Source organism: Bombus pyrosoma, linkage group LG14 (genome assembly GCF_014825855.1).
Source record: "Bombus pyrosoma isolate SC7728 linkage group LG14, ASM1482585v1, whole genome shotgun sequence".
NCBI classification, from domain to species: Eukaryota; Metazoa; Arthropoda; class Insecta; order Hymenoptera; family Apidae; genus Bombus; species Bombus pyrosoma.
Genome location: NC_057783.1, coordinates 232,678 through 260,510, shown reverse-complemented (window position 1 = coordinate 260,510; position 27,833 = coordinate 232,678). Strand labels below are relative to the sequence as shown.

The window sequence follows — 27,833 nt, the reverse complement described above, 5'->3', positions numbered from 1 at the left end:
CTATTTACTAATGTTATTCACCAAAGATATTTTAGCTGCACTTTGAATTTCAAGAAACTACGCGTGGAGGCGCTGAAGCCGGTGCAGTTTGTCGATGATCTTAGACGCATGTAAGCGGTTTTAGAAGAGTCTTATGTAGTGCAAAATATCGATATATAACAATGGGTATTATAAATGACAAACCGAATCAAACCGTTAATGCGGAATCGAGGGAGGTGCAAAAATCTGACAAACCATTGAAACCTTGCTGCGCTTGTCCTGAAACGAAGAAGGCAAGGGACGATTGGTACGCAAATATAGTTAAATATTCGAGAGAATAACTTTTTCACTTCAAATATCTTTAAATGAAGTTCGAAAATTTAAAAGTAACAAGCAAAAGAATTTGTTAACGAAATCTGTGTAGCTGAATTAGTATACTTTTATTTGCGAATTAATACATAACCTCATCTTGAAACACATCTTTTAGTACAATTGTATTCAAAAACATTAATTCTTTTTCAGCATTATCCTACTAGGTGAAGAAAACTGTAAAGATTTGATAGAAGCGCATAAAACTTGTATGCGGTCATTAGGATTTAATATATAAATGTAAATTAGCTATAATATTGTTAATTATTATATAACATGCTCAGGTTGCATTTTGAACGAAAAATGAAGTAAATAGCATTTACTTCGTGTAATTGATTTAGTACTAGTTCCTCAAAACAATGTTAACATACTAAGCAATTTGTTTAGAAATAAACAAGTTATTTTGTTTGTATCGGATGTATTGTTTATTTAAATTTCCTTAGCTGTGTGAGCAATATATAATGTCGGATATGGAAATTGAGAAAGTATTTTTTCTTTTAATGGTGTAAAACAATCACACATAAATTGGGAATTCTAACAAAGCATATATTTTAATTTGACATGTGAGTAATTTAAAGTTCTTTTTACACTTGCTTAACAATTCCATAGCTTGCTTTGCCTGAACATTCCAAAATATTGAACATATTCTTAATGAGCGTATGAAAAAATATAATGCAAGTAATAACCATATCTTTGCTGTCAGTCGTAATTATTGCATCTGGTTCTAATGAGTAGAAAGACAAATGTTCACTCAATTAGTGCATTTTATAAATTATCAAAGCTATAAAATAATAATACATTTTCTTCTTATAATACCTTTCACAGTAACAAACATCGAATTCTTTGATAGTTTCCAAATTTCTTGAAAATAACAAATATGTATCAATGGTCATTATGTGTATCAATACAATTTATAATATACAATAAGTGTAATGATAATAACAGTAATAACGCAGATGATTATAAATATAATAATGGAAACAATGTAACTCGTTTAATCATGTAATATAAATAACAAATTAATGGACTGTCTTGCTCTCTGATCTTCTCTCGCAACGTTGTTCTTAACTTATAAATTAACGTATGAGTAGCCTTAATGCAATTCAATAATTAAATAGAATACCCGAAAGTAGTATGAAAGTAGTTGTACTTTATGTATGAGTGAAAGAAGTGTAATACAACGAAGAGTGTGTGCAAGAATGTGTATATGTATATAGATAAATGTATATATAATATATGGAAATATGTCGTCTATTCTTGTAGACACCCCAAAAAAAGAAGCAATGATAATAAAAGTTGATTAGAGAATAATAATCTTTGACGGTATATAAAATTTGTTATCGCCACGCGCATTGCAATATGTCGTTATATTGATACTTTTATTGACTAAAAATTGACAACATTTTGACAACAACGTTCATAGAAATGTAAAGTACAAGTGAAAGGGAAGTTAAAACACGGACAATGCCTTCTTTAACGTTCTGATCACGTGGAGTGTCTTCAAAAATATTTAGAATCGGTGATTAGCATTAAATCGATAACAGCATCACAGCTACGAAAGAGTCTCGTTCTCCAAGATCTGCCATGGCTTTTTTCGCTGATGCCACCGATCGGCATAGGACGATTGGTCGACTAAAAGTTAGCACAGCCTGTTCGGTGCGACGAAAATTGAGCAGAGCATTATGACCAAGGAATGGCGACCGAATTGATTCTATCCTTCAAATTCATCGTGACTGTAACTTTCCTTAATTAAAAAATGATCGGTACGCGTAACATATAGACAACCCTCCCTTTTTTTTTCTTTTTTTCTTTTTTTTTTTTTTTAGAAAGTACAACTTTTATAGGTTCGTCGATCAATTTTAACTGCAAAAATTCTGAACCACGACGCAGGCTTATTAGATACACGTGATTTGAGGAGCCAACGAATGACGGCGAAAATATGCAGGAATATATCGTTAAATAATACTTCTGCAACTACTACGGTGGAGCAAACCTCCTAATGATAAAACCTAGAACATTGCGGTCATGTAACTTTAAGGATGCTGGAGAAAATTGGTTTGAGGCAGTCTATCGTCTTCCCAAAAGATTTAATTCCTTTCCGGGCCAGTAAATCTCACCTATCTTGTGGCAACCGAATCAAACGTAATACTTTGCTTTCCTGAAGTTAGAGATGATTGTAATTTAATTTAATTAGCCTTCTTACGATAAATAATCACATGTATAGCAAATAAGCGATAAGATAAGCAATAAACGAATAAATATATGAAAGCTTACGTGATACTCTAAGTCGGTTTCCATGATACCGGTAACAGCAACGACTTGATACTGTCTCGCTTTCATCGCTGCAATCGATTTTCGTACCAAACGCATCGCACCAAGTGCACTACTTGTACTGTTAAATTGTGCCATTTGTGCTGGACTATGGCTTGGATCGAGTACTAACATTGTTATTGAACCATCTCTTAATTGTTCTACTCCTATTATTGTTCTACTATGACCTACAAATAATAAAATGTAGTTGTCTTTCCAAATTTCCTCTTCATCCTCGCTTTCTTAATTCCGTTGTAAGTCTTTACCTTGATGCTGCAAATAAAGAGGTGGCTTGAAATCATCGCATCGCTGGAAGTACTGTAAAACCCAATTAAACATTTCAGGGTGCCCGCCATCAGAATTAGTTGGTGTATAAAAATCTACCAGCTGACACCTGTGATAGAAACACGATGTATAATGTGATTGTAAAGAAAGATGATAGAAATTAAAGGACATACTTTATTCTTAAACTAGACAACAGTATGACTACTTCGGTGGGACCAATCCATTTTCTTGTGTTCACCAATTTTCCTCCCAACTGTTCAGCTCCTTGGGTATCGAAACCTTGAGCCCAAGCCCACTCTATCATCTTCTGAAGTCTAGAGATCGACGGTATAGAACTTCGTAGTGGATTCTTGGTAGAACTACCGCTACCCAAACCAGAATTCCACGCTTTATAAACTAACTCGTTGTACCCTGTATGTTGCAAAAGTGACGAAATTAACATTTGCAAATTTCTATAACCACATCCCCATCCTTTGTCTCCATAGGTAGTCGCATAATGGTCTACGGTAGAACACATCCAGGTGCTTAATACATTACTACATGCTTGACTGACAGCCCGTATCTTGGAAACTAGCCCTATAAAGAATCGATAAAGTAATAAAAGGTATTCGTAACGTTATAAGTAAATAGATATGGAAAGAAAAGATCATAACCGCGTGTACAAGAACTGCCATCATCGATGCCGCTGCTTTCAGCTACTCTGAGCTCGGTCTGTCTTTCGTAATAATCAGCAATCGTCATTTCGCCGGAATACACAGCCCGCTGCATATTGGTGACGCTTTGTTCTCTAAAATTCCCTTGATTGTCCATTCCATATTGCGCCCTTAACATCTCAAATTCACGTTGTTCGCGTAATTTTCTAAGCTCCTTTTCAAGTCTTTCCATATCCTTTGCTAACATTCTGTCGGTAGACAAGTCTGGAGTTATAGGAGATGGAGTGCACTTTTTACTGAAATGTTCTTCAATGTGTGCAGTTAACTCGTCGTTGCTTTTAAACGAGGTACTGAAGCAAACTGGACACGCAGGTGTATCACTACCAACGGTTGCTTGAGCTGACTGGGAAGCTGCACCATTTGCAGGGCTTTGTAAAAGAAATATAATAATTTTGATATTCAAATCATGCCAATTTACTATAGACACAGCTGATTATTATGCATGCAATACATATAAATCTTACTTTACCTCAAGATGTCTTTGTGTTCTATGTTAACATGTAGCTCAAGATCAGAAGAATTTGGGAAAGATGTGACACAGAGTGGGCAGTTGAAGACACCATCACGCGATGGTGGAGATTCAGGTGGAAAGGACGGCGATGTGAGATCAAAATGTTGTCTGTTGATATGCTCTTCTAACCTTAGTGGACTGTCAGAACTGTAAGGACACATAGGACATTCTTGTACTGGAAGCTTTGGCGAAGCATGGGAACGTAGTTGCAAATTTAGGCCTGAACGCAGCGGAGATCCGTGTCCAGCTGCACCTTCGATAACTGAAAAGATATTAGCATGGATTATGTCGCATCAGGGACACGAGCTATACCAGTTGAAACTTGATCAAATTTCTTAGTACCGTTATTAACATTTCCAATGTTATTATTGTTATTATTATTATTCACATTTGCACTAGGAATCTGTGGTTCCACTTTTGGTATTTCTTGCTGCTGCTTAACACGTGGACTGAACGAACTGCTCCAACCATTTTGAAGAAGCGGAGGACTTGGAGACATAGTTGGAGAAGGACATGGACCGCGACATTCGTCGTCCCTTCTGTCATCCACTAACGAATCGTCATCGATAAATGCCATCATGTCATTCTCTGGAGTACTGTAATAATTGAGATAAGTAGTTATCACCATGCACAAATACCTTAGATATACACTGATTGTAAGCGATACTTGTATGTACATAAAAAGAGTCAAGTATTTATTACTTTTCACGACGAATATCTAATTCACATGCTGTTTTCCCTTTGTAGTCTTTTATCATGTTTCATACGATTCATTTGAATATATAGTACTGTTTACACATGGCCACTATATACTCGACAAACGATAGTCGAATAAAGACTAGGAAGAAGGGACTTGGACATAACTACACATAACGAGAAAAATATTAGAAAAGGTAACTAGGATTAATGGTAATTTAATGCTTCTTCGGTGGTGTCAATTCATCTATGGTTAATTAAATAGTAAACAAATCGGATCATCAAACGTAGAAGGAAATAGCCCGTAGATAAGTATTTTCGCAACGAATTCGAAAACTTTGTATGACGGAATACAGAATGTATACATATATGTAGTAGCGCGACATCTAAGGCCCATTTTTGCCGCCATTTCTCCTCGCAATCGGAACAGTTTGAACGCTTTATGATGTATTCGAAGGACATTTATGAAGGAAATCATATATACAAGATTAAAAAGATAATTGCACCATATATACCTTGGTGTTAGATAATCGAGATGGGCACTGTTAACGTGGGTCAACATTTCCGTCGGCGAAATTTCGCCTAAATCGCAAAAGGGGCAATTTGCGGCTCCTTGGAGGTGGTAGAAAACCATATGAGATCTCATCTCTTCGTCATTGAAACCTTCCAGGCCGCAAATTTCGCACGTGTAATTCATTTCCGGTGGTTTACTGGTCGCCATTTTTATTACATGCAATCAAATCACTCGCTGGCCTATAATAAAAATAAAAATGCAAATTATTAAACTGTCGTTTATTGAAATCGTTCGTGAAACATCAACCAATCAACGTGCATGGAATCGTGCGTCCGTGTTGAATCGAGTCTTAACATCCGATAACTCGGCTATCTAAACAGCCGTATCGTATAACGAGTCAACCTTTAAACGATCCGACTAACTTTGTGACAATGGTCAGAGAAACATTGCCGTTGAAACGTCGCACCGGACGATGCGCTTCTCGACGAAACGAATAGCAGAAGAATTTAAGCGAAGGTTTAGACAAAGTAACTCGCGACGGTACATGAAAACTGCACTGTCGAGTATTTTCCTCGGAGAATCGATAATTGAATTCAGGGTCGCGTACAAGCGATTGTACCGTGGTTAGCCGTTAGGTTTCTCGCGAACGCGAGATTGTCAAGCGGCGGCACACGAAAACACCATAACACGAGCAAAACTATCGTACAGGCTCGTTTCCGATGCACCGTGTCAGCTGATTTAGTAGAGGCAAAAGGCCGCACAGCTCATCCGTGATGCAACGATTTCCACGAATGGAAGACGTTTCCCAGTACATAGAACGCAGTCCGCGTTCGTTGAATCGCAGTTCCGCGTGTAAGAGGAAATGCAACGCGATCTCTCACCTCTGCTTTATCACCTGAATCCGTTTCTCGCTGCCGTGTTCGCGTGTCAATCAATGCATTTCCGTGGTCGGCGAGAATCCCATGGCTCTCGTTTCGCAAACAAGAAAGCTTCGACGAGAGAGAATCGCGACGACGATGGCGACGTCGACGACCACGGCCACAACGGCCAGAGACAATCACAGACGATCAAGAGGAGTGCACACTTTCGATGTCGTTTTTCCAACCAAGCGGAGGTCGCGTATCTTTTCACTCGTTCGCTCGCTCGCTTGCTCGCTCGCTCGCTCGCTCCCGAGGAAACTAGGCCAACCAGTGAATCGCAAGAAGAAACGAGTACACGTTAGGTTGCTGGGTTGGGTTGACCCATTTGAGGTCGCGGTTAACGCGTGTACTCTCGCACTCGCGCCTCTAACGCTTCCTTGATACCCGATAGCCTCGCACTCACCCAATTAATAGCATCTATTTGAGCGCGCGAACCTTGCAATCCACACTTTTTTTTTTTTCCACACTTGTTTTACACGCATCAAGGCGTCCGTGCAGGCCACAGTGCCTAACACGGCGCCTCATTTGCCTCCATATGACAGCGCCAATCCACCCCGACACCTTGACGGAAAGAGTTTATCGTTCCACCACCCCACCGCGTCGATTCTCCGCCACTCGCTTGTCCGAAGGGTTGCGTTTCTGTAGAGCGGAAGGCGCTGGCCGACGGCGCCACCCTCGAACCATCCGACGTCGCACGCGGTCGGTAAACCTTTCCTCGCTTTTCTCCCTTAAATTTCTTCCCGGTCTCGTTCACGAACGTTTAATTTAGAACATTGCTTACAATCTTATCGGAACGTGGGTTTGATATAATTACTTTTTAATAGTTTTTAATGTCGTCTGTTTGATTCGCCGGGTCGAGCGGAATTTCCGCTCTCGTATAGTTTCGCTTAGATTCACTTCGAATCGGCGAAGCGACGGAGATTTGCGTTGCGCAGCGAGGCAAATTTTCACGACAACAAATAGCATGTATATCGGGTTACGATGACAACGCGCTCAATGGAGGCAGTTTTAGCGCGCAGGCTCGAGATATTTGAATCTTATTTATGATACTCGGCGTTTATGTTTCCGCGTTACGGATTTCAGCTTTTAGCCGGTATTTTCGGCTAACTCGCTGGTTGTGCGATTAACGAGATCTATCGAGAACTCGCGATCATCTGAATCGTGGCTATCGGCGATGATAAAGGTTAGCCGGAAAGGCCTGAAATCCAACCATCGCGAGAAATGGTATACCTCCGATAGCCCAGATGTATGTAGAAAATCATCTGTGTTTCGACGAAACTCTAACCTGCCTAAAAACTATCGGTCTCTTTCCGTTCTTTCCTTTTGACCTTTTCGTTCACCCGAGACATTTTTCTACGCGCGAGTTCTTATTGCCGGCTCGATGCGATCCAATTTCTCTCATTGTATTCCCTATTGTTCGTCTGCGACTCTACGACGAGGTTTTCCATAATGACAAGCCGGCAAACGGTCTCGACACGGTGCATTATCCGAATCGCAGAACGCAATCAGCTTTCAATGGTGAGCTCATTTTCGCGAGTGATTTGAAAGCGGTGGTATTTCGATGATTCGAAGAGTCCGATCGATCGTTCGTTTCTATGCAAAGCCAAAGGAGAAGCTTCGTTAGGCGAATGTTACGCTTGCGATGCAACGAGTGGAAGAGAGATGGAACTGGCATCACGCGTGTTCGTACGCTTGTTCGTAACGTGATCAAATGGGAGGTAAACATTGGAAATTCTGATCGTGCTTAGGACATTCCTTTGGCACGGTAGAAAACGCGCGACAAATTTACGCGAGAAACTCGATTTCTCACGATGGCTAGCAAGGAGTAAGCTGGTCCTCGATTTCTGTCCGATGGTCGATGCTAGTTCATTGACATGCAGCCGACGATCGACGGAGGATGCAATGTTCACAGAACTATTTGGTCTTTCCCCTTGGTCACGCGCTCGCCCTATCCCTCCTTCTTCCTTTCGCTCGTTCGAAGGGTGCGTGAGTCAAATACTTGAAACGCGCATGCACGGAAAGTAAATCGCCGGCAAATTTATTGGACACCTTTTCGACTCTGCACGACCATTCCATTCGATTACCATGAATTTCGATTTGGCCAATTTCTCATTGAAAAATCGATCTTTCATACCGTACACAGTTCTCGGTCATCGAACTACGATCGCTCAGTACTTTACTTTCGACACGTTTTACTCTTACACTCCTTTACATTACTTTTACCTTGCAACTTCTCTAGACTCTAGAATGTCGTCTAAAGATCATAGATCGTGATAGTATGCAGTAGCACGTAGCCTATAGTAGTAGGAAATTGGAATTCATCGTCACTGGTTCTCCGATAGATGCACAACATACCGTCCAATTAATGCTCGCCACTGGATAATTAATAACCACTGCGACTACTTAAGTGAGTTAAGCCGAGCCGAGCAAAGTCCGCGTTGCAAAAACGTTTCTGGCACGATCTCCCATCGATGGAATACGTTAAGACCAGCCTCGTTCCTAAAACAACTGGAAAAACCTTCGTATACTACTTGATCAGAGAATATATGTAGCACCCAACATTGAGGAGATTATAATAAAAAAGAAAAGAAAAAGTCGTGTTAAATCCTTCCATCAAATTTTCGAACGTCGAACGAAAATTAGAAAAATTAAACGATTCTACAAATACAATCGTTATGGGGAATACGATTATGGGGAGCAAGTAAAAAAAAAAAAAAAGGAAAAGACAAGCGATTGCCCATTTTTGTTACAAACCAATTCGATTACCAATCGACGAATGTACCGGCAGAATTAAATTCTTGTAGACTAATCGCACGATCGTCGATTATCTCTACAGCGTAGTATCGTAGTAAGTTGACAATCGTAGCTTAATATTCTTGAAAGGGACAGCATTTGGATTAAAGTAGATGTTTGGCGAGGAAATTGTACGACGTTCCCTAACCGCGAACGTCGTGGTTAATGGTTGAAAGTGCTAGGACTGACTCGTGAGCATCGGCAAGATAATGCCATCAACCGTTCATTTTGCAAATTAGTCGCCGAGCGTACCAAGTTACATTAATAATGGTCTTTATAAGGTACAAAGCGGCGACGAAGCTGCGACGATGCTGCGACGATGCTGCGACGATGCTACGACGTAAACCGGTACACATTTGCAGAAACTTTGCGAGTATTTATCCATGTTCGACTTGGAACTGGTTTCATCCACGGGTCTTTTTTCCTCCCGTCTATGGACTACGAATTTCCCTTGCCGAGCTTTCGTATTTTCCTGCAAGGCCGCGCGGCCATCTCGCCTCGCGAATTGTAATTATACGACCGTACGAATCGTATGATTACCGACGATAAAATTGTTATCGCAAATAACGGTCCGATGCGTTTAGTGTGCGCGTCCACGATGAAATAGCAAGCCTGCTCTAAGGGATAAAGTGGATAAAGATGCAAAGGAACAGAGAGAAAGAGAGAGAGAGAGAGAGAGAGAGAGAGAGTCGAGGAGGAACAATCCGTCCGCAGCCTACGTGCGGATTGAAACGGATTTATCGGCGGAATAAATTAATAAATTACTCGACCATCGAGTCGATTGCCTTCACGAGGGGTTCGAACGGAACCCGCGTCCCACAGCGATGCATCCGAGTGGAAATTTAGTCAATGAATCTCGAGATTATTCTACCGCGCAACTTATATTTCCACTTTCCATCGCATCGATACGGGATATCGCGTTTTGCCATCGTAATTAGCTCGCACGCCCACGTCGCAAACGCAACTCGATCTCTTTATTTCGTATTAAATCTTACTTAGATACATACGTACGTCGAGCGACTGAAAACGGTACCGTATAAAGAGCGCAGTTATCAGAGAATAGGTTGCGATTGCTAAAGTGAATCACATTCTGTCAAACATCTTAGTAGAACGAACGGTATCCGTGTTTCGACGATAGTCGACGACGAACGAATGCTCGCTCGTAATACGTCTCAATCGCTATCAGAGGAAGTACAAGCGCGGGTTATCAGTTTACCCGATGCAGGAATGTGGCTTTCTAACCCACGCCACGGGCCGAGCTGGTTCCTTCGAATTTATGACTTTCGATGAGATCTCGCTTCGACGTACAGTCAACGTTCGCTCAGAACGGTGATAATCCGTTTGCCTGGAGATAACGAAATCGACCAACGATCGATACCAGCTGTACGACTCGAATCCTGCTTCGTGTCATCCTCGTGTATCTCGTTCCAACAACGCGCAACATTAACTCAACTTCTAAATATGAAGATATGCAACGATAACTTGGAACAATCGAGAGAGAGAGAGAGAGAGAGAGAGAGAGAGAGAGAGTCACGAGGCTTCTTGAAGCGAACGGCGAAAAAATGCATACCGAGGGTCGTGTAGGTACAGCCTGAAGATGTCACGATCACAATAGCAGTTGCACTGCGTGACAACGACAACGACAACGACAACGACAACGCGCCACGCGTCTTTTCCCTCCTCCCACACGCAATCCCTCCGTCTCTATCTCTCGTTCGGGCCTGTCCTCTCTCTCTCTCTCTCTCTCTCTCTCTTTCGATGTCTGGTCTCCTTCTTCCTCTCACCCACTCAGTCGAGTAAAAAGCTTACCGAAGCGGAGAGCCGAGGCCACGAGTGCGACGAAAAGCTCAGTCGCTCGCGGACTGCGCTCCAGTGCACTTGGTTTTCGCGCGAGTCCGCTTCTCGCCGACATGCCAACTCTGTCGCTGTCGTTCGCAATCGTTCGTAGATTTCGCGCGCCAGTTGTGTTTTAAGATGCGCCGATGGTGTCAGTGATCATGGATCTCGAGACTCGACCGCGATTTCATGGAAACGCGCGATATTCAACGATGCTGGTGATCGGGTTGTCGACGGTGATGTTGACGGTCATCGTCGTCGCCACTCCTTTTCTCGACGCTGTGCAAGGTAATTTTCTATTTCATCTTTATTTCACTTGCGCGATTCGGCGACCGTCGCCTGACCGGGCAACTCGAGCTTCCGACTCTAGGAAACAGCAGAGCAACGAAACATCAGTTTCTGCAACTCGCCTGGTCGTGCTGCTAAGTCGCGTTATCGTAGCGCCAGATGAACCGCGATTATTTTTAAAATAGCTCGTGTCAACTGGTCGGTCTCGGTCGCGACTCCGCTAAAATACAAATTCAGCGAATCTTTGTCATCTTTCTCGTCGGAGACGATATCGGCCACAACTTCTGGCCACATGTGCGCACTTGCCTTCCTTTCTTTCCCCTCTTCGCTTCTCCTTCCGTATTAATTCTCGCCGCTTTTGTCAGCCTTTACTTTTTTCAGCCTCTTGCGCCGTTCGATTCGCGCGGTCATCTTAACGCTCTCCCTTCTTCAACTTTATCGTCAACATGGTCGAGAAGCGGCCAGCCATTTGTTTATCTAGTTGCCGTGTGGCTAAGTACGCTCAAGTGTCGACGGAAACTCTTTGCTTCTCAGGCGAATCGACGCGACAAAAAGCGCTGCTCGCCTTGGGCCGCCTTCCGCAATTTTTCCTCGCTAATTGAAACTGCCATTGCGTTCGAAACGATCGAAACGAACGTACACGCCACCATCAACGAAACACTAACGATTCGTGGAATTTCTTAAAAAATGCTCGTTCCGCGTTTCGTCGCCCGTCTGCCGATCTTTAATCTCTTTCTGTCTCGAAATTTACATGGTGCACGTGCGTGTGAACGAGCTGTCGCTAACGGTCCTTCGCCCCTGCCTCTCTTCAACTCGGTTCGAACGCCTCTTGTACAATAAGAGGAAAGAGAGTCACATACATACATACGTACGTAGTTGCATACACAAGCAGAGAGCCATTGGCGACCGCGTACTCTCTTATATGCGTATATATCTATATCTATATGTATATATGTATATATATATATGTACACATAGCATAGGCGTATAAGTGCATACGTATTCGTATAGGTTCGCGTTCGTATAGAGTTCGCGAGGTGATAACGCGTCGCGCATTTCTCCGATCTTCTCACCTTTTCGCTGCACGCGTGTTTCCTCCGCTCCGTGCGTCGCATCGCGTCGCGTCGCGTCAGCGTGACTTAATATCGCGTTATCCGTTGAGTGCGCACGCGACTCGAATGATTTCGTGCTAATTGATATCTCATAAATTCTATGCCGAACCTCTTCTCTGTTCGAAGCGAAGGCGTCGTTTATATCTCTCCGCGGTAAACGTCTATCAGTCGGCGTACTCCTCGCACTGTGTAGCAACGAAAGTAGTTTCTAACAACCAGCACCGATATTTATGCCGTGGAACGTTAATGCGCTAGACAAGCTCTAGCTGTCGGTTTTATCGACGATCGAAAGCCGTCGTTTCGGTAGAGCAGGCGTTTGTTCCGCTGTTGAGAGTCGCCGTTTAACTCGCCGTTCAATTCGCCGCTTGTTTCTATCAACGATACACACCTAGGCAAGACTTTGCGCCATGGCCAAGCTCCTCCGATAAATCACGCTGTGTCTCTAAGTTCTCGTCGTTCGTTCGACCGGCTGTGGTAGTCGCGATAAAACATCGTTAAGGTGTCATTCGATTGCAGTAATTTCAGGCTGGATGCGCCATCAGCGAAGGGCCATGAAATAATATCTGGTTGCGTGATGAACGAGACAGAAGGGAGAAAAAAAGAAGGGATAAGAGGAACGTTGTCCCGCTTCAGCGTTGCGCCGCTGGCTTTTGGCCGCGTTAGTACGCAAAACCAGCCGGATCATAGTAATTTTAACGCGTGCCTGTTTGCGCGTAAATCCTTTCTATGCCGCGCGTGCAATTTCGCCTGTCTTTCAGCTGGAAATTGGAACGCGACGTTGCGCAAGCGATTTATGGCAACACTACTCTGAATACATCGATCAATACGATCGATCCAACTTATCAATTAATGCCTCTTCGACTCGATTCGTCGTTGATCACTCGCCAAACGGATCTTTATTCGTCGAAATCTTTCCGACTTGCTGCTCGCTAAGCCTTCTTCGTTTTGTCACACGCGATCGTCGTCGGAAAGTGTTCGTAACGGGGGACGGCTGAATCGGACGACTGTGAAAGCAGAATCTAGAAACAAGATGACCAGCAATTTTTCAATTTCCTAACCGATTACGTCAACTATTCCCTACTCGCAACAACAATCGATTTCCATTTGATCGGGCCGACCGATTCGAAGCGGATTCCTCGCTTATCGTTAGTTTCCTCTCGTCATAAAGTGACGTGAAAATCGAAAAGACGATAAAGACAGAAACAGTGCTATTCTTATCGATCATTGATTTCCAATCAACGACCATCGATCAAATTTGAAATCAGTCTGAATTGAAGATGTCCACATATAAAACTTACGAATACAACGTAACTATTGACATAACGAGTAATTATCAAACTGTTTTACTTTTCTCTTGCCTTCGTATTTTACCAATAATTATATCATACAGTACTCAGTACTGTAAACGTTGGAATATTTTCGTAAACCACTGTATATCGTCGCGATAGACAATTAACGTTCTTGCAACTTTTATTCTCCGATCTTTTACGAGCAACCGGCCAGCGACTTTGGCCGGACGATCCGCTCGTTTCTCCGTAAAGGACAAGATCTTTACCAACCGGATCGTTTAGTACATAACATAACGATATCAGAGGATGGTTTACAGAGGATCGCTGATTTATCCGCGTCTCGATTTTCAATTTCTCAGCGCTGTCACAATTCTTTAGCGGCAATTAAATCACCGTCGGTTTGGACAGCCAGGAGACGCGTCCCGTTACATGATTTTCGCAACAGTATCCGCAATTAGACGGACAGTCGGAACTTCCTGAAAGATTTACGTCGGTGCTGTTGCGATTCCGGGGGGAGATTCCGGGGCAACGATTTCTTTGGACCGGTTGTCGCGAAACGCGTTGCTGAAAAAAGGAACGAGCACGCTGCTCCGCGTCGCGCCGTGCCGCGCCGAAACGAAGGGGTTAAAGGAGAACGCGACTTGCAATCGGCAGGGCCCTGACACGGTCCACCAGCCAGCAGCGTGTATACGCAGCGTAGAGTAGAGTATAGAGACATACTCTGCCTTTCGATACATGTCCGTGGTGTGTCGGGAGAGTGCAGAGATAAATAAACACATAAAACCCCTGTGACAGCTTCACGCCGGATAAAAACACGTCGAGAGACACTCGGTATATAGTATCTCGATTCACTTCTTTCTATCTCTCCTTTCTCTCCTTTCTCTCTTTCTCCCACCCTTCGATAAAATTCTACGAAATCATTCGTCTATATTCGATCGATCCTCTTCCTCTCTGTCGCCTTCGATAAACGTTGGCGAGTTGGACGACTCTATCAATTCCTTCCACCCTTTCCACTCTCCACTGTCCGCTATTGTGTGCAATTATATTTCCATTCAGCTACCGAGCAAGCGCGTTTACGCCGGCGATATAACTTGCGCCTAGTGCGACGAAACGGGGATCCTTCGGAAGACGAAAACTCGTCTGCGGACTCGTCGTACACCGCGTACTAATGTACACGAACGAGCTAATTAGGCCAGCGGGTTCAACGAGCCAACAATGATCGTTGATCGATCGACTTTGTGCACCCTACCAGGCTGTGCACAAACGGGATACTTTGTTACGCGTATACCAAGCAAACATTTATCCTTTAGCTTTGCCTACGATTCTGGAATAAACGTTGTTTCGAATCTATGCGAGTACGTCGGTTCGTATGCAAATTCCTGCAAGGTTTTCCCACTTCCTGGCTTATCTTACATCTGCTGGAAGGATTATCATCGTTAGGCGTGGGAGAATCGTGCGAGTTTTACGAGTGCAACGACGTGGATGTCACCATTCGCGCACGATATGGCAATGGAAGAAGGCGCAGCTGCGAGAATAGGCATGGCCCTTTTATATGCAACTATACTGCGCTCTCACCCACATGCGCGATACGCGTGGCATACGCCAAGACATTCACGTTAACACGTTTCTTTCGATTTTGCATTGAAACAACGGGCCATCGCGTTTTTTCTAACCCTTGCGAAAGAAGAAAAGAGAAAGACAGAGAATCTCGATGCCTGATTGAGCGATATCGAGAGAGAGAGAGAGAGAGAGAGAGAGAGAGAGAGGAGGGAGGTCTGAGAGATTTCAAAGAAGATTGTGAAAACTTTCTCAGAGCCGCTTTTAAACTTCAACACCGAGTTCAAAGAGACAGAGGTTTTGCTCGTTCCATTTCATCCGGCTGGATAAAATTAAGGGGACTTTCGCAGCTTAGATCGGGCTGGAAGTCGAATGGCCGCAAACGACGTTGGCTATTTTTGTGTCGTTCCTCGAGAGAAGCCACAAACCCGTTAGGATTTCAGGGGACGCACTTGCCACGGCGAATTTCACAACTTTACCACCACCAATTTAGCCACCGACATCAAAAGGCCATTTTCCTACCTTTCCTCTCTAACCTTTCGAAATAGGTTAACGATTCTTCGATTATTTTTAGCAATTAGATTACGTGGTGATTTGTCAGACATAGCAAGACAAGTTGCGCGTCCCTCGTGAAATCGATATTCGACAGGCCCCAGCTGTTATTTCTCTGACGAAAACGGGCAACCTTAACCTCGCTTTTCCTATTTCATCAGCTGCACAAACTTGTCGCGTGTTAAACGCTTCTACGTTCCTACGCTCCTACGCTGCTACGTACTGCCTGAAATAAACGAATAAAAAGAAAAAAAGAGGATAGAAGAAAATACGAGGAAAGAGAAATAGGCTGCTGACGACGAAGAATACACGATATACGAAGCGAGTCACGCGGACAAACATAGTTAGCCGCAATTTCTGTCTGACTGGTGTCTATTAACTTAATTGTGTAACACGCTTCGAACCCTCTTCTTGTCTCCAAGCTCTCCGTGCCTCGTGTGCATCGTTCATCGTGTGCCCGGCATCCACGATTTCGGTCCTCGTTCAAAAGTCAATTCCACCGGACACTGGACCCGCATATTATATCCGTAAAGTCGTAAAAGATCATTTACGAGTTACGACACGAGTTACGCGCGCCGCATCACTCACCACGTGTCTACGTTCTCACCGTCAGGTCATTTAATAAAAATAACGTTCGTGTCACGAGAAGAATGGAAATTTGCACGATAACGAAATAAAGATCTCGACGCTTTAACCTTAGAACCTTAGATATTAGAGAAACGTTACTCGTATCGAACTGCACGTAAGAATTATCCGTAATCGTATCGTTCAAAGGCAGCAACGACTGCTTCATAGAGAAATTGTTCGCATTAGACGACAGATTTCTTTCTCGGATCACACTTTGCGATCGTTGAAAGAAATTGTCGCAGCTGCGTCCGGCACTGCGATACTCAAATAATCGTTAAATGACGCGACACGCAAGTTCAATTTCTCGATCCGTTCGCAAAGGATGACCAAGTAAAACGATATAATTAGAAAATACGTATTCTAATATACGTAATATGTATAAAGGTGACAGCTTTTTCCAAATACTCGAGACTTTCGGTAATTGTCCGTGCCTTTTCCAAGGGGTCGTTCGGTCTTGACGTGTCCCGCGTACCCTCATCCGGCACCACCATAAAGCCGGATCCTTTCTCTTTCCAACTGACGTAACGCAGGACACGCGTCTGTTTCGTGTCTAAGGAAAAGCGGAGAAAGGATCGTAATACGCGACCTCTCCACGGATCCTCTCAATGGATCGTTGCCATATGTTTTTGCGTCTACCGTCAAGATCTGACTTGCGTCTATGCCTTATTTGTTCCAGAGATGTCCTGCTGTTCTTTGGCTGCCGGATCTTGTCGCAATGTCTGCTCCAAGGTACCTTCTTTTCTCTCAATCTTCTATTATGCACTAGCGATCCTAAAGAGACACACGCGATAGTGCTTCGACTCGAACAACAGAATAGACGGTTCCGGTGAATCCCGCAAATGTGCCACGTTCTTCACCAGCAAACACGTTCGCGCGAAACAGTAGCCGCAACATTTTCAGAAATATTTCAACACCGTTCTACATGACCGTCCTTTCCGACAAATATTTCTTTCGACAAACATTTTACATACACGCCTTGTTTCTTCCTTATGATTTTCGTTACACGTATGAAACGACGACTAGAGAGACGTTCAGAATCAGATGCGAATCACTGTCGTTTAGTAGCATTTCCGTTATTTTGCAGTAAAAAAAAGAAGAAAAAAAAGCGTATTTCGGAGAACAATGTCTTACGAATGCTCGCACGCAACTATCGGCGATTCGTCGGCGAACGCAGCGAGCAAGCGGCATAAAATTCGTCCAAACGTTCTACCGCGTCTATTAATTACGCGCGCGAAAGATCTCCGTGGGAATGTGAAAAAGATAATTCCGAGGAATATAATTTCACGGGGCGAATGCGATATCGCTGGCCGGCTGATAAATATCGGTGGTCCGACCCCGGCACGATAGAGGGTAGAAAATATGCCGCGTCCACGGATATATTAGGATCTCTCGGGAATAAAAAGGAAACTGCGCGAGAAGGACGAAGCGTGACGGTAGAAAGGTGAAAGGAGAAAAAGAGGAAAGGCACGGTGGTTTTTCGACAGGGGCCCGGTTCGGAGCGGAGCGGAGCGACGCGACGCGACGCGACGCTACGCGGGGCGCACACGTGCTTGTAGCTTCTTTAAAAGTGGCTGCAGAGGGCCCCTTCCGAGATAATATCGGGGACACCGGGGCCCGCTGAGAGATTTACGCACGACCCCCCTCGGGGTCCCGGTCGGCTCATTCATACGCAAATATTACGAATTGACGCGCTCCGCATCCTCAACCAGACACGGTATCAATGATATCGTGTTTCCCCGCAATTTGTACCCGCGAAACCGAGTATTCTCCGCATCGCTTCTCTATCGCGTCTAGCAACGCGAAACGCGGCTCCTCTTCTCCGTACAATTCTACGCGCTTTAGATTTAAGGCTGGTCTTCTAACGATAACGATAACGATAACGATAACGACAACAGTCGATAAACATTTCAACTGCTTTTCTCGCCTAATGCGCGCACCGATGAATAAACGCGAAGCGATCGATTGATAGATTTAGCAGTAGCGTCCGTTGGAAATGGCCGGAAACGGCCGCAAACGGTCGCAAACTCTAACATCATCGTACGATCATGCATCGTGCGATGCCTGCGGTTATTTATATCCAGGCATGTTTTTACCCCTTCCCTCCCCCCCCCCTTTCCGCACCCCCGCGCTAATAGTTGAATCAAAGTTAATAAAACCGCCACTTGCATTTCGATAAATCGTACATCCTGATAGCCAAACTGTTCCAACAGTTATAGACATTTAATTGTAATTCCAAATGACGGGAATTACGCGAGTTTCTATAGTATTACGTATTATTACGTATATTTACGTATATAAAAAATATTTATATACATAGATATTGGCCGCAGAGATTCTTTAAAAAATCGATGACAATTTCAATGGAGAAATGTAAAAATTGCGGAATTTGATCAAACCAGATTGACGAACGAACCGAATCCGAATCCGAAGATCCGAACCAGGCATAGTTTCGCGAGCTTTACATGCTACGCTTTGTACATAATTTATAACGGCGATCAGAATGCCTGGCATCTAGCTATGGTGGAAAAGTTTGGCGAGAAAAACGCACCCCTTTCGAAATGGCGACGAGGCTAAGCTGTGCATAGCTCCCAGAATATACCGCGACAGAAATACGTGCGTCGTCTCCGGTTCGCTATCGTTTACGCCCTTAAACGCTTACAACGTAGTTCGACTGGAAAGTTCTATTTAAAAGCCTCGATCGCTCGATTATCGCGAATTAAAATATCTCTATCGCCAATAAATCCTTTCGTGAAGGATCGTCAACGAGGAGACAGGAAGGAAAAACGACGATCGATTTAAACGACGAATTATATTAAAATACAGGCCTTAATCCGGGCTGTGGCCATAGTCCTAACAGGACCCACCACACGCCGATGGATAGTCGTAACTTGTAACCGTGACGAGACTGCGGGATAGACGCGCGCGTCCTCGTACGATCTACGTCGATTGAATCCCGAATGAACGCCTAAATGGTACAACAGTCGATATCCGTGCGGTGGTCTATTGTCATTCAGTGACCAGCAACAGGAAATCGTGGCGACCGAAGCGTACTCGTGTCCTTGATTCTTAATAACTTCTAACGCGTCGTACCTTGCATTCGTAATCGCGGAAATTCCCATCGACAGATATACAGCTGTCCCGTTTTTTCTTCCTTTCCACTTCCCACGAATCCATCCAATTTTTTCCCATCCATCCATTTGTACGGTAGGCGTTCGAACAAGAATTGCAGAAAAAAAAGAAAGGAAGAGGAGAACGTTGACGACAGCGGTGCTTTCAGATCTCGCTGGTGGCGATGGGGGCAGAAGCAGAGGCAAGGGAGAACGCGACGCGACGCTTGCTGGAGTTCTGTTCCCTCGAGCTGGTAAGCCGTTTTTAATCGATCCTTTTAATCCATAGTCGACAGTCAGAGACGGTGTCGAATCTGAAACGATGCCGGCGACAATACGTTAGCGTTAGCGATTCGAGAGAAAAGGGACGCGGGACTGCAGGAGATGAACGGATTCGCGTTACAAAAGACTCTGGCGATACGCTTACCTTCTCCTTACGTTCCCTCCACTCGGTTTTCATTCTCTTTCTTTTCTCTCTTTTCTTTCTCTCTCTCTCTCTCTCTCTCTCTCTCTCTCTCTGTGGATTAGTCCCTCAGATTCAACTTTTCCTTATTCTTCCTTTCAGACGGTATTCTGGGGCTGCGTCAACACGACTCTGAACGGTGAGAGTGTCTCGACTCGATCTTGCTAACCTCCGTTTCACAGCAACGCAAAATTGTTAACTAGTTTTGTCCCGACAGAGGTAAAGAGATACGAGAATTGGACTGGTAGGGGTTGCTGTCACTTAGCGTTGAATCCAATATGCCGATCAACGTGCGCACTCTCCGGATCCAGAAGGGATCTGAACGTATCCTGCCGGCCGAGCGACGAGCCTGAATTCTTCTCCTGTTTGGAAAAGCGAGAGGAAGCTGAACACTGTTGCAGCAACGTATCCGACGACACCTGCAGAACAATTTGCCAGGATTTGTTCTACAAGCCCGGAAAGATTTCAAATCTCAAGCTGTACAGTAGCAAGGGATGCTTCCATCAGATTCCAAGGTGCTTGAAAACCGTGGCCGAGGCGAAACACGCCGAAGATCCGAAACAACGTAAGTAGAAGTTGACGATTAATTACGTCTCGTCTCTCTCCCCCTCTCCCTCCCTCTCTCTCTCTCTCTCTCTCTCTCTTGTAACTCTGAATCCGCCAATCGTCTCGACACGTTGACACTATAGATCTACATTGCTGCAACGTGGCCACCAGTCCGGCCTGTCTGGAAACGTGCAAGAAGATCCTGCATACGGCGACGACCGACCAAGAGATCATGGACGCGTTGACGGACAAATGCAGACCGGTTCTACCTCAGTCGCCGTTTTGGAGTTGCCTGCTCAAGTCTGGCTCGTCGAAGCCAGCCCGCCTACCTCTAGATGCGGGCAAATTGTCGTGCTGCACCAAAGCAACCAAGCCATCGTGCCAGAATCTGTGCTGGAGAGCGTTCCAAGCGGACTGGGAGTCCGCGTGGCTTCAACTCGACGCAGAGTGCTTGTCGTCGAGCCTGGAAGGAGAATTGAGACGGTGTCTCGAGGATACCGACGATCCGTGCGAAATGGGCTGCTCCGGGCTGTCCTATTGCACCCGATTCAACGACAGGTCGACGACACTCTTTAGGTAGAAACTCAGCGCGTTTCGGTTTGGACCGCGGCCAAACCTGCTTCCATTGCTTTGTCCCACTGCTACTATTCTTATTCCACTTCTCTCCCCTATTTACTCCTTTTCGTTGCTCCGTAGGAGTTGTTCGGCCGCGGCTGACGAGGCAGCTAAATTGGAAGCTGATCACTGGGCCAGAGGTGGAATCGTTCGTGGATTAGGTGTGCCTGTTCGAGCCGCCGCTTCCTGCCCGCCGGAAACTTTACGCGCAGCCGCGTGCTTATTGCAGCTGAGACCGTGCGAAGCCAGAATCCACGAAACGAGACTTTGTCGGGAAGATTGCCTCGAACTGATGGCCAGTTGCGTGGACTGGTCGGCCATCAACGGTCCCCATACGGCAGCCACACTGTGCGCCAAGCTCTCGCCAGCTAGATCCGATGCCTCTTGCGTGTCTCTAAGACCATTTTTAGAAGATGCCCAGGATAACGAGTCGGTGATCCGTCTCGAGGAGGACATCGTTACTCCCTGTAGGAGTAATCCTTGCGCTCACGGTGAAATCTGCCAGCTGCTTCATTTCACCCGGCAAGCGTACCGTTGTCTACCAGCTTGTTCTCTCGGAGAAATGTCGAAACAGTTGGTGCCCGTGGGATCCTGGGTACAGATACCAAGGTACGACCAACAGGGTTGTCTGCGAATCTGCCAATGCACGGTGCACGGTTTGGAGAAGTGCAGAACCTTAAACTGCTACAAATTCAACTCTTGTTGGGTGCACGACCGTTTCGTCGCCCACAAAGCCAACTTCTATCTGGAATGTAACCCCTGTCATTGTTTCGAGGGAGAGTTCACGTGTTCGAAGAAGAATTGCGGCGAGATACGCGTACCTTCGTTGCCCTGTGACTGTCCGGCTCATTACGTGCCCGTTTGTGGAAGACTGGGCTTCACTTTTGCATCCGGTTGTCTGGCAAAGTGCTCCGAGATGTCCGCCAACGAAGTGGAATTCGGTAGCTGTTCCTCTCGCGACCCGTGCGCGTCCAATCCTTGCGACAGCACGGAAAAATGCGTCCCGAGAACCAGAGTGTGCTTGTCCAGGCTGCAGAAATCTTGCCGCCAATACGAATGCGTTCCGCTCGATTGCGATCCCCGGGACGAGGCCAACGGTCCGGTTTGCGACAAGGAGAACCGCCAACATCGCTCCATGTGCGCCATGATTCGATCTGGTGCCAGTTTGGCCTACAGAGGACATTGTCTAGAGGGGTGTAGCTTACGTGGTCCCGTTTGCGGTACCAACGGGGAGATCTACACGAACGAGTGCGCAGCGTGGGCGGAAAGGACGGTGGTGGATTACTTTGGTCGTTGCGTGGCTGTCGGATTGATAGGTGATCAAGCCAAGCCTCGTTGCGGTGATCTAGTACAATGTCCTCGGTTAATCGAGCCATACTGCGTTGGAGTCACACCCCCCGGTGCCTGTTGTCCTGTCTGCGGCGGGGCGGCTAAGCTCTTTTATTCTAAAAAACAGGTACGTTATTCCCTCCCTCTGCCTTTTACCTTTCACACATAGCGTCGCGCAACGCCATGCAGCCGTTCTTATTCTCTGATCTTTGCTCCTTTTCAGTTGGATAGGATATACTACACGATGGACGAGGACGTGGACAAAGATTCGGTCGCGCTCGAGGTCCTGTTGTCAGCTCTAGCACGACAGATCCAAGTGGCACAGTGCGTTCTTCGAGGCATGATGACGCCAGACCTCGACATATTCGTTATAGTACAGCCTACGTCGAAGAGACCTTCGCCGCTGCAGCTACGAGCTTGCGTGGCTGAGACTGAGAAACTAGTTACCAGAATTTCGGAGAGGAGCCCTAGGATCACGACGGAAGTACTGTTAGGCGCGCTCACCAGAGCGGAAATTGCTCATAGCTACATATCAAGTGCCATGACCATTGGGGGAAGCGTTACGCGGCTCTTACTTGCAATTCTCCTTTATACTATAGTTTTGTGACAATCGAGACACATACGGAAACGTACAAGCGTATAGGAGACACGGCGGTTGATCGCGATAAACGAGCGATTCGTTTGTCGCATTTCTCAAACGTGCTAAAGCATCTCTTTTACCTAACGACGTTACCGTTCGTCGCGGTATCGTCGAGTCCATGACTGTGATTCCTCTAGTGCCTAACGTAACATACAGAAAAGTAGCGTGTATTTTTCGTCTATCTTTTAATATTGCCAAAGAAAACGGAGTACGTGGAACATGTACAAAGACACATAATTACCCAGGCAGGAATACGCCGCTAAACGATCGTTATTAAAGGATGATTATGTTGGCCGTTGTAAGCTGTAAATAAAGTTTCAGTCCTAACTTAAGTTACCAAAACAAAGTGTCGATTGATCGTTACATTATATTCTCCGTGGATACAATGATACAATGGATAAAAAAGGTCAAGTCTGTCGAGCGGCCCAAATTATTTACTCTCTTGTCCCGCAACGTGCGTTTCGCGTGCCTTTAGCTCGATACTCTTAATTATTTAATAACGATGGTTAATCAATTTGGACCGCTGGCAAATACTTTCGTTCGCTGCATCGGTACTCCGTAAATCGTCAAGCAGCTCTTTTCAACATTATTGTACCGTTAAATACAATGTGTTTCGCAGAGACATTTTTTGTAAGTTTAATAAATTTCTAATTTTACTCGCACGTTATTCACCAAAGTTGCGTTATATGCTACAGTGCGTAGGATCCCGTGTATCGCATGTACAACGAAAGACATTCCTCTTTTCCATTTTTACAAAACCTTGTACCGACCGCGAGATGCGGTATGCGCTCCGGACGCCTGTAACTTGATCAGTTCTTCCTTGATCAAACGCGAAACTTCTGCTTTGGCCTTGCTGACTGCTAGCTCGCTGGTAGATTCGATGGCGAGATACAACTTCCTCTCTCCTTCCGGCGGTGCTTTACCCGGTGCGATGTAAGTTCCTCTAACCGTGAGACCTGCTTCGGAGTACTCCGAGATCTGAGCAAGAGCTTCCTTGCTTGTAACTCGCCACCTAGCCTGTTGCGGGAAGTCGTTGATCTCCAATTCTTCCTCGTATTTGCGGAACGTTTGTTCACCAGCCTCTGCGTCGCTTTCCACTAGATCCTCCTCGCGAGGTTGGTAATTCAATTTCGTGTTCAACTTGGCAGCCAGCTGTTCGGCAACCGTTTTCGCTGTAATAAGATTGGTGGGGCCAGCGCCTTTAAGTATAGCTTCGGCTGCTTGCTGTGTCGCACCCTTCGCCTCGGCACCCAGATTCTTCGCAATGTTGATCTTAGACGCCAGTCGCCTAGCCAATTCCAACTTGTCAGTCGCGCTAGCTACAGGCTGACCAGGGACCGCGATATTGGTGGCGGAGGGCCTGGCGATTTCACGAACCGTCCTCTTTGGAGCAAGCATGCTCTCTATTTGTTGATCGATGTCGTTCTCTATATCCTCGTCATCGGAATCTTGTAATCCCAGAGCTGCCTTTTGGAACTTTTTCTTTTCGTTCGCCAACGCTGCCTCCGATTCGTCAAACTTGAATCCCTTACCACTGAAACCACCTCCCGTGTGAACCTTCTTCCCATCTGCCGCTTGCCGAGCTTTGTACCCCTCCCAAAGTTGGCGCAACGGTTCCGGTACGGGGACACCCGCTAATTCGTGAGCACGTAAAATATCACCCGCGTAACGTTCTTGCTCCGATGTGATAAAAGTGTACGCGTATCTGCAGACAAAAGTTAATTCTCCGTTTAATAACGTTTAAAACGATAAATAACATTGATGTTACAGCTGGAAAAGAACAGAGAACTAACTTACCCCTTGTTCCCGGCTCTTCCTGTTCTTCCACATCTGTGCACGTAATCCTCGTAGTGATTCGGGCAGTCGTAATTCACCACCAGTACGAGATGCTTCACGTCCAGACCTCTGGCCGCCACCGACGTTGCGACCAATAACTTTGTCCTGCCAGCCTTGAAGTCCAATATAGTCGAGTCTCTATCGCACTGGTCGATACCTCCGTGAAGCGACATACAGGAATAAGAGGCTTTCATGAGATCTTTCAGTAAGGTGTCTGCGTTCTCCTGCTTGTCGACGAATATTATAGCGGAACCTTTATCCTGATAGTGACCAAGGATTTCAAGTAACTTGTAAAACTTTTGATCTTCTTCGAGAACTACCACGTGCTGTTCGACATCCTTACAAACGATCGATCGTCCACCGACCTGAACTTCTACAGGTCTGGTTAGAATTCTTCTTGCTAACGCTTCCATTTGTCGAGGGAATGTCGCGCTGAACAGTACGGTTTGCCGATCTGGCCGAACGTTTTCCATAATACGCATGACCTGCGGCTCGAAACCCATGTCAAACATTCTATCCGCTTCGTCAAGAACCACGTACGTTACTCTGCGCAGGTTTGTTACCCTTCCGCTGTTAGCGGCCAGCATATCGATCATTCTACCGGGCGTACAAACGATTATTTCGGCGCCTCTCTTTAACTCGGCTATCTGTTCCGATATACCGGTTCCACCGTAAACGCAGACATGGGACAGCCCCAGAGACTTTGTGAACTTTTTCGAATCTCTACCGATTTGCATGCATAATTCTCTAGTCGGTGTCATGATCAACGCGATCGGGCCGTCACCGTCTGCCAATGGAGGCTGATCGAGAATATGCCTGAACATTGGTAGCAAGAAGGCTAACGTTTTCCCACTGCCTGTCTTTGCTATACCTATCAAATCACGGCCAGACATGATCGCTGGAATGGCTTGACATTGAATGGGGGTTGGTTTCTCGTAACCGAGTTTCTTCAACACCTCCAACTCTTTCTTTGTGACGCCACACTGTGCCCATGATTTAATGGGCTTCGGACAACCTTTGCCTTTCACGCGAATACCTTCTAGCTCCTCTTTATACGCTTCTACTTCTTCCGACGTCATTCTCGCTAGATAAATTAAACGCCAATAATTAATCGAAGGACGAATATGATTGGAAACAATATCCGAATAGATAATAAAATCGATCTTACCGATTTCAGGTACTTCAACGTAAAATGATTTTCTGAACGGTTGATACTCGGTCGTCGCATGATCGACTTTGGCTAATTCTCGCTTCTGCTTGTTCGCGATGCCAGCGGCTGTTTCGTGAAGATTTTCGCCTTCCTCCTCGCTGGAATATTCAAGACCATCTTGATTCTGTTCGATTAATTCACCCTTTTGCTTCTGCACTTTCTTTTTGGCTACACCGGTGACGATAACAACGCCACCACTCTGAGTACCTCCTGTCCCTGTGCCGTTATTCGCGTTCTTTCCACCTTTGCTATCGAGTTTGTTCACCTTACGAACTTCCTCTTGAACCTATTTAAACGAAATCATTTGAAAACTCTTTGCCCGCAGCACATACACGTACACGTGCAACGTACACGTGGCTTAACCCGGTACACGCATATACATACTTCCGCCATAAAGGCATCGAGGGGATCGACTTCCTCCTCGTCGCATTTAGCTTCTTCCTTAACTTGTTCCGCTTGCTCTTTCGTTTCTCCGTCTTCTTTGCATTCCTTGTTGCTATTTTGGACAACAGGCGTTTCTTCATCACTGTCATCCTCGAGGGACCACTTTTTCATAGGCAACTGTAGGTTTGCTAAAATGGATGCCTTACCGTCTTTCTTCGTTGCCTCCAACTCTTTCTTTTTCCTTTCGGCACGCCACCTCTCTATTCTTTCTCTCCTCTTTTGCATTTCCAATTCCAATCTTTTCTGCTCTTCCTCCTGATAAACACACCATTTTCGTGAGAAACCATGTTTTAACGACCAAGTGGCAAACAATCGCTCGAATAGTATAAATTACCTTGTCCAACTTTGTATGATCGAACGGCAATTCGTCGCTGTCACCTTTCTCCTTCTCCTTTCTCTCTCTCGATCTCGATCTATTCGACCGATCTTTGCCTGAACGCGAAGATTTTGAGCCTGTAAGACGCTTTTCTTTACTGTCTCCGCTAGTATACCGAGAACAATCAATATTAGCACGTTATTTCATTGTTGTATGCATCTCGAAGATAATTAAAAGCAAACACGATACACTAACACAGTTTCCCTCTCAGTTTACGTCTGGAAACGCTTTTTAAGAATGTTATAACGTTAACGAATCCGTCTATCCATTCCTACACGAAACGTACAAAGTTGGGAAGAAAATAATATTTTCCAGCGTGAGATATTTTTAATTATAAATTATTAATTATAAATTATGCGTACATACCGTTTCCTGTCGCGATCTCTGTCCCTTTCGGAGCGATCTCTTCTATCTCTGTCACGGTCCCTGGAACGGCTCCTTCTTTCCCTGTGCCGACCTTTATCTCGTTCTCTATCCCTATCACGACTCCTGGAGCGTCGTCGTTTTTTCTCCGGTGTAGCGGATCGCGATCTGGATCGCGATCTAGATCGCCTTCTGTGATGCCTGTCCCTGGAACGCGAACAAGTCGAATATCAGAAACCGGACGAATAATTAGTATCGATCGAACGGAATTGGTAGTTTATAACAGGAAAGGCAAGAAAATTAACCTAGAAACGCAGTCGAGTCAAAAGGTTGCCACTTACTTGTCGCTACTTCGAACCATGATCGACGATGCTAGTCAACAGCCGGAAGATTCTGTTGCGAATGTAATTATTTTTAATAGGAGAGCATTTATAGCGACGATGTTTTCCTAATTTCGTCGGAAAATAGAAGAGAAAATTACTTTCGTTTACAAACGCTCAGCCAAGTTCCCCTTTGTCGTACATGTGTCGCCACTACTCGATTGCATACTACC

General features: G+C 45.1%; 4 protein-coding genes across 12 annotated transcripts; 2 read left to right on the top strand and 2 right to left on the bottom strand.

Moving 5' to 3' along the window:
• Nucleotides 1-70: 70 nt before the first annotated feature.
• LOC122575270 (cytochrome c oxidase copper chaperone) lies at nt 71-760 on the top strand. Its single transcript, XM_043743989.1, has 2 exons — nt 71-286; nt 502-760. Exons 1-2 carry the CDS (start codon nt 162-164, stop codon nt 584-586), a joined length of 210 nt encoding a protein of 69 aa, XP_043599924.1. The 5' UTR covers nt 71-161; the 3' UTR covers nt 587-760.
• Nucleotides 761-1,320: 560 nt separating this feature from the next.
• LOC122575269 (zinc finger-containing ubiquitin peptidase 1-like) lies at nt 1,321-19,582 on the bottom strand. 9 transcript variants are annotated; one of them, XM_043743981.1, is made up of 9 exons: nt 19,442-19,582; nt 5,379-5,616; nt 4,510-4,763; nt 4,126-4,429; nt 3,597-4,024; nt 3,117-3,519; nt 2,925-3,052; nt 2,623-2,846; nt 1,321-2,506 (listed from the first exon to the last, which is right to left on the bottom strand). In XM_043743981.1, exons 2-9 carry the CDS (start codon nt 5,582-5,584, stop codon nt 2,462-2,464), a joined length of 1,992 nt encoding a protein of 663 aa, XP_043599916.1. In that variant the 5' UTR covers nt 5,585-5,616; nt 19,442-19,582; the 3' UTR covers nt 1,321-2,461. The 9 variants fall into 9 exon arrangements, with proteins under 9 accessions (XP_043599916.1, XP_043599922.1, XP_043599919.1 ...); XM_043743987.1 differs by lacking the exon at nt 19,442-19,582 and adding an exon at nt 10,900-11,029; XM_043743984.1 differs by lacking the exon at nt 19,442-19,582 and adding an exon at nt 10,661-10,859.
• Nucleotides 10,925-23,713, top strand: LOC122575266 (reversion-inducing cysteine-rich protein with Kazal motifs). Its single transcript, XM_043743976.1, has 8 exons — nt 10,925-11,214; nt 17,028-17,080; nt 19,629-19,712; nt 20,024-20,060; nt 20,139-20,486; nt 20,611-21,043; nt 21,164-22,538; nt 22,635-23,713. Exons 1-8 carry the CDS (start codon nt 11,073-11,075, stop codon nt 23,016-23,018), a joined length of 2,856 nt encoding a protein of 951 aa, XP_043599911.1. The 5' UTR covers nt 10,925-11,072; the 3' UTR covers nt 23,019-23,713.
• Nucleotides 23,401-27,827, bottom strand: LOC122575265 (probable ATP-dependent RNA helicase DDX46). The gene is made up of 8 exons (XM_043743975.1): nt 27,762-27,827; nt 27,622-27,673; nt 27,284-27,487; nt 26,876-27,023; nt 26,482-26,796; nt 26,056-26,383; nt 24,849-25,971; nt 23,401-24,756 (listed from the first exon to the last, which is right to left on the bottom strand). The coding sequence occupies exons 2-8, from the start codon at nt 27,639-27,641 to the stop codon at nt 23,802-23,804; spliced, it is 3,093 nt and encodes a 1,030-aa protein (XP_043599910.1). The 5' UTR covers nt 27,642-27,673; nt 27,762-27,827; the 3' UTR covers nt 23,401-23,801.
• Nucleotides 27,828-27,833: the final 6 nt, after the last annotated feature.

What these genes read in the sequence shown, in the direction of transcription:
- LOC122575270 (XM_043743989.1), top strand. Translation starts at nt 162, where the DNA reads ATGGGTATTATAAATGACAAACCGAATCAAACCGTTAATGCGGAATCG. An exon ending in AAGAAGGCAAGGGACGATTG is followed by an intron (nt 287 to 501) that starts GTACGCAAATAT and finishes ATTCTTTTTCAG; the next exon opens with CATTATCCTACTAGGTGAAG.
- LOC122575269 (XM_043743981.1), bottom strand. Translation starts at nt 5,584, where the DNA reads ATGGCGACCAGTAAACCACCGGAAATGAATTACACGTGCGAAATTTGC. An exon ending in TTGTCTAGTTTAAGAATAAA is followed by an intron (nt 3,053 to 3,116) that starts GTATGTCCTTTA and finishes TTTCTATCACAG; the next exon opens with GTGTCAGCTGGTAGATTTTT. An exon ending in TCTTTATTTGCAGCATCAAG is followed by an intron (nt 2,847 to 2,924) that starts GTAAAGACTTAC and finishes TATTATTTGTAG; the next exon opens with GTCATAGTAGAACAATAATA.
- LOC122575266 (XM_043743976.1), top strand. Translation starts at nt 11,073, where the DNA reads ATGGTGTCAGTGATCATGGATCTCGAGACTCGACCGCGATTTCATGGA. An exon ending in GTCGCAATGTCTGCTCCAAG is followed by an intron (nt 17,081 to 19,628) that starts GTACCTTCTTTT and finishes CGGTGCTTTCAG; the next exon opens with ATCTCGCTGGTGGCGATGGG. An exon ending in AGGTCGACGACACTCTTTAG is followed by an intron (nt 21,044 to 21,163) that starts GTAGAAACTCAG and finishes GTTGCTCCGTAG; the next exon opens with GAGTTGTTCGGCCGCGGCTG.
- LOC122575265 (XM_043743975.1), bottom strand. Translation starts at nt 27,641, where the DNA reads ATGGTTCGAAGTAGCGACAA. An exon ending in ATGGTTCGAAGTAGCGACAA is followed by an intron (nt 27,488 to 27,621) that starts GTAAGTGGCAAC and finishes TTCGCGTTCCAG; the next exon opens with GGACAGGCATCACAGAAGGC. An exon ending in AGAGATCGCGACAGGAAACG is followed by an intron (nt 27,024 to 27,283) that starts GTATGTACGCAT and finishes TCGGTATACTAG; the next exon opens with CGGAGACAGTAAAGAAAAGC.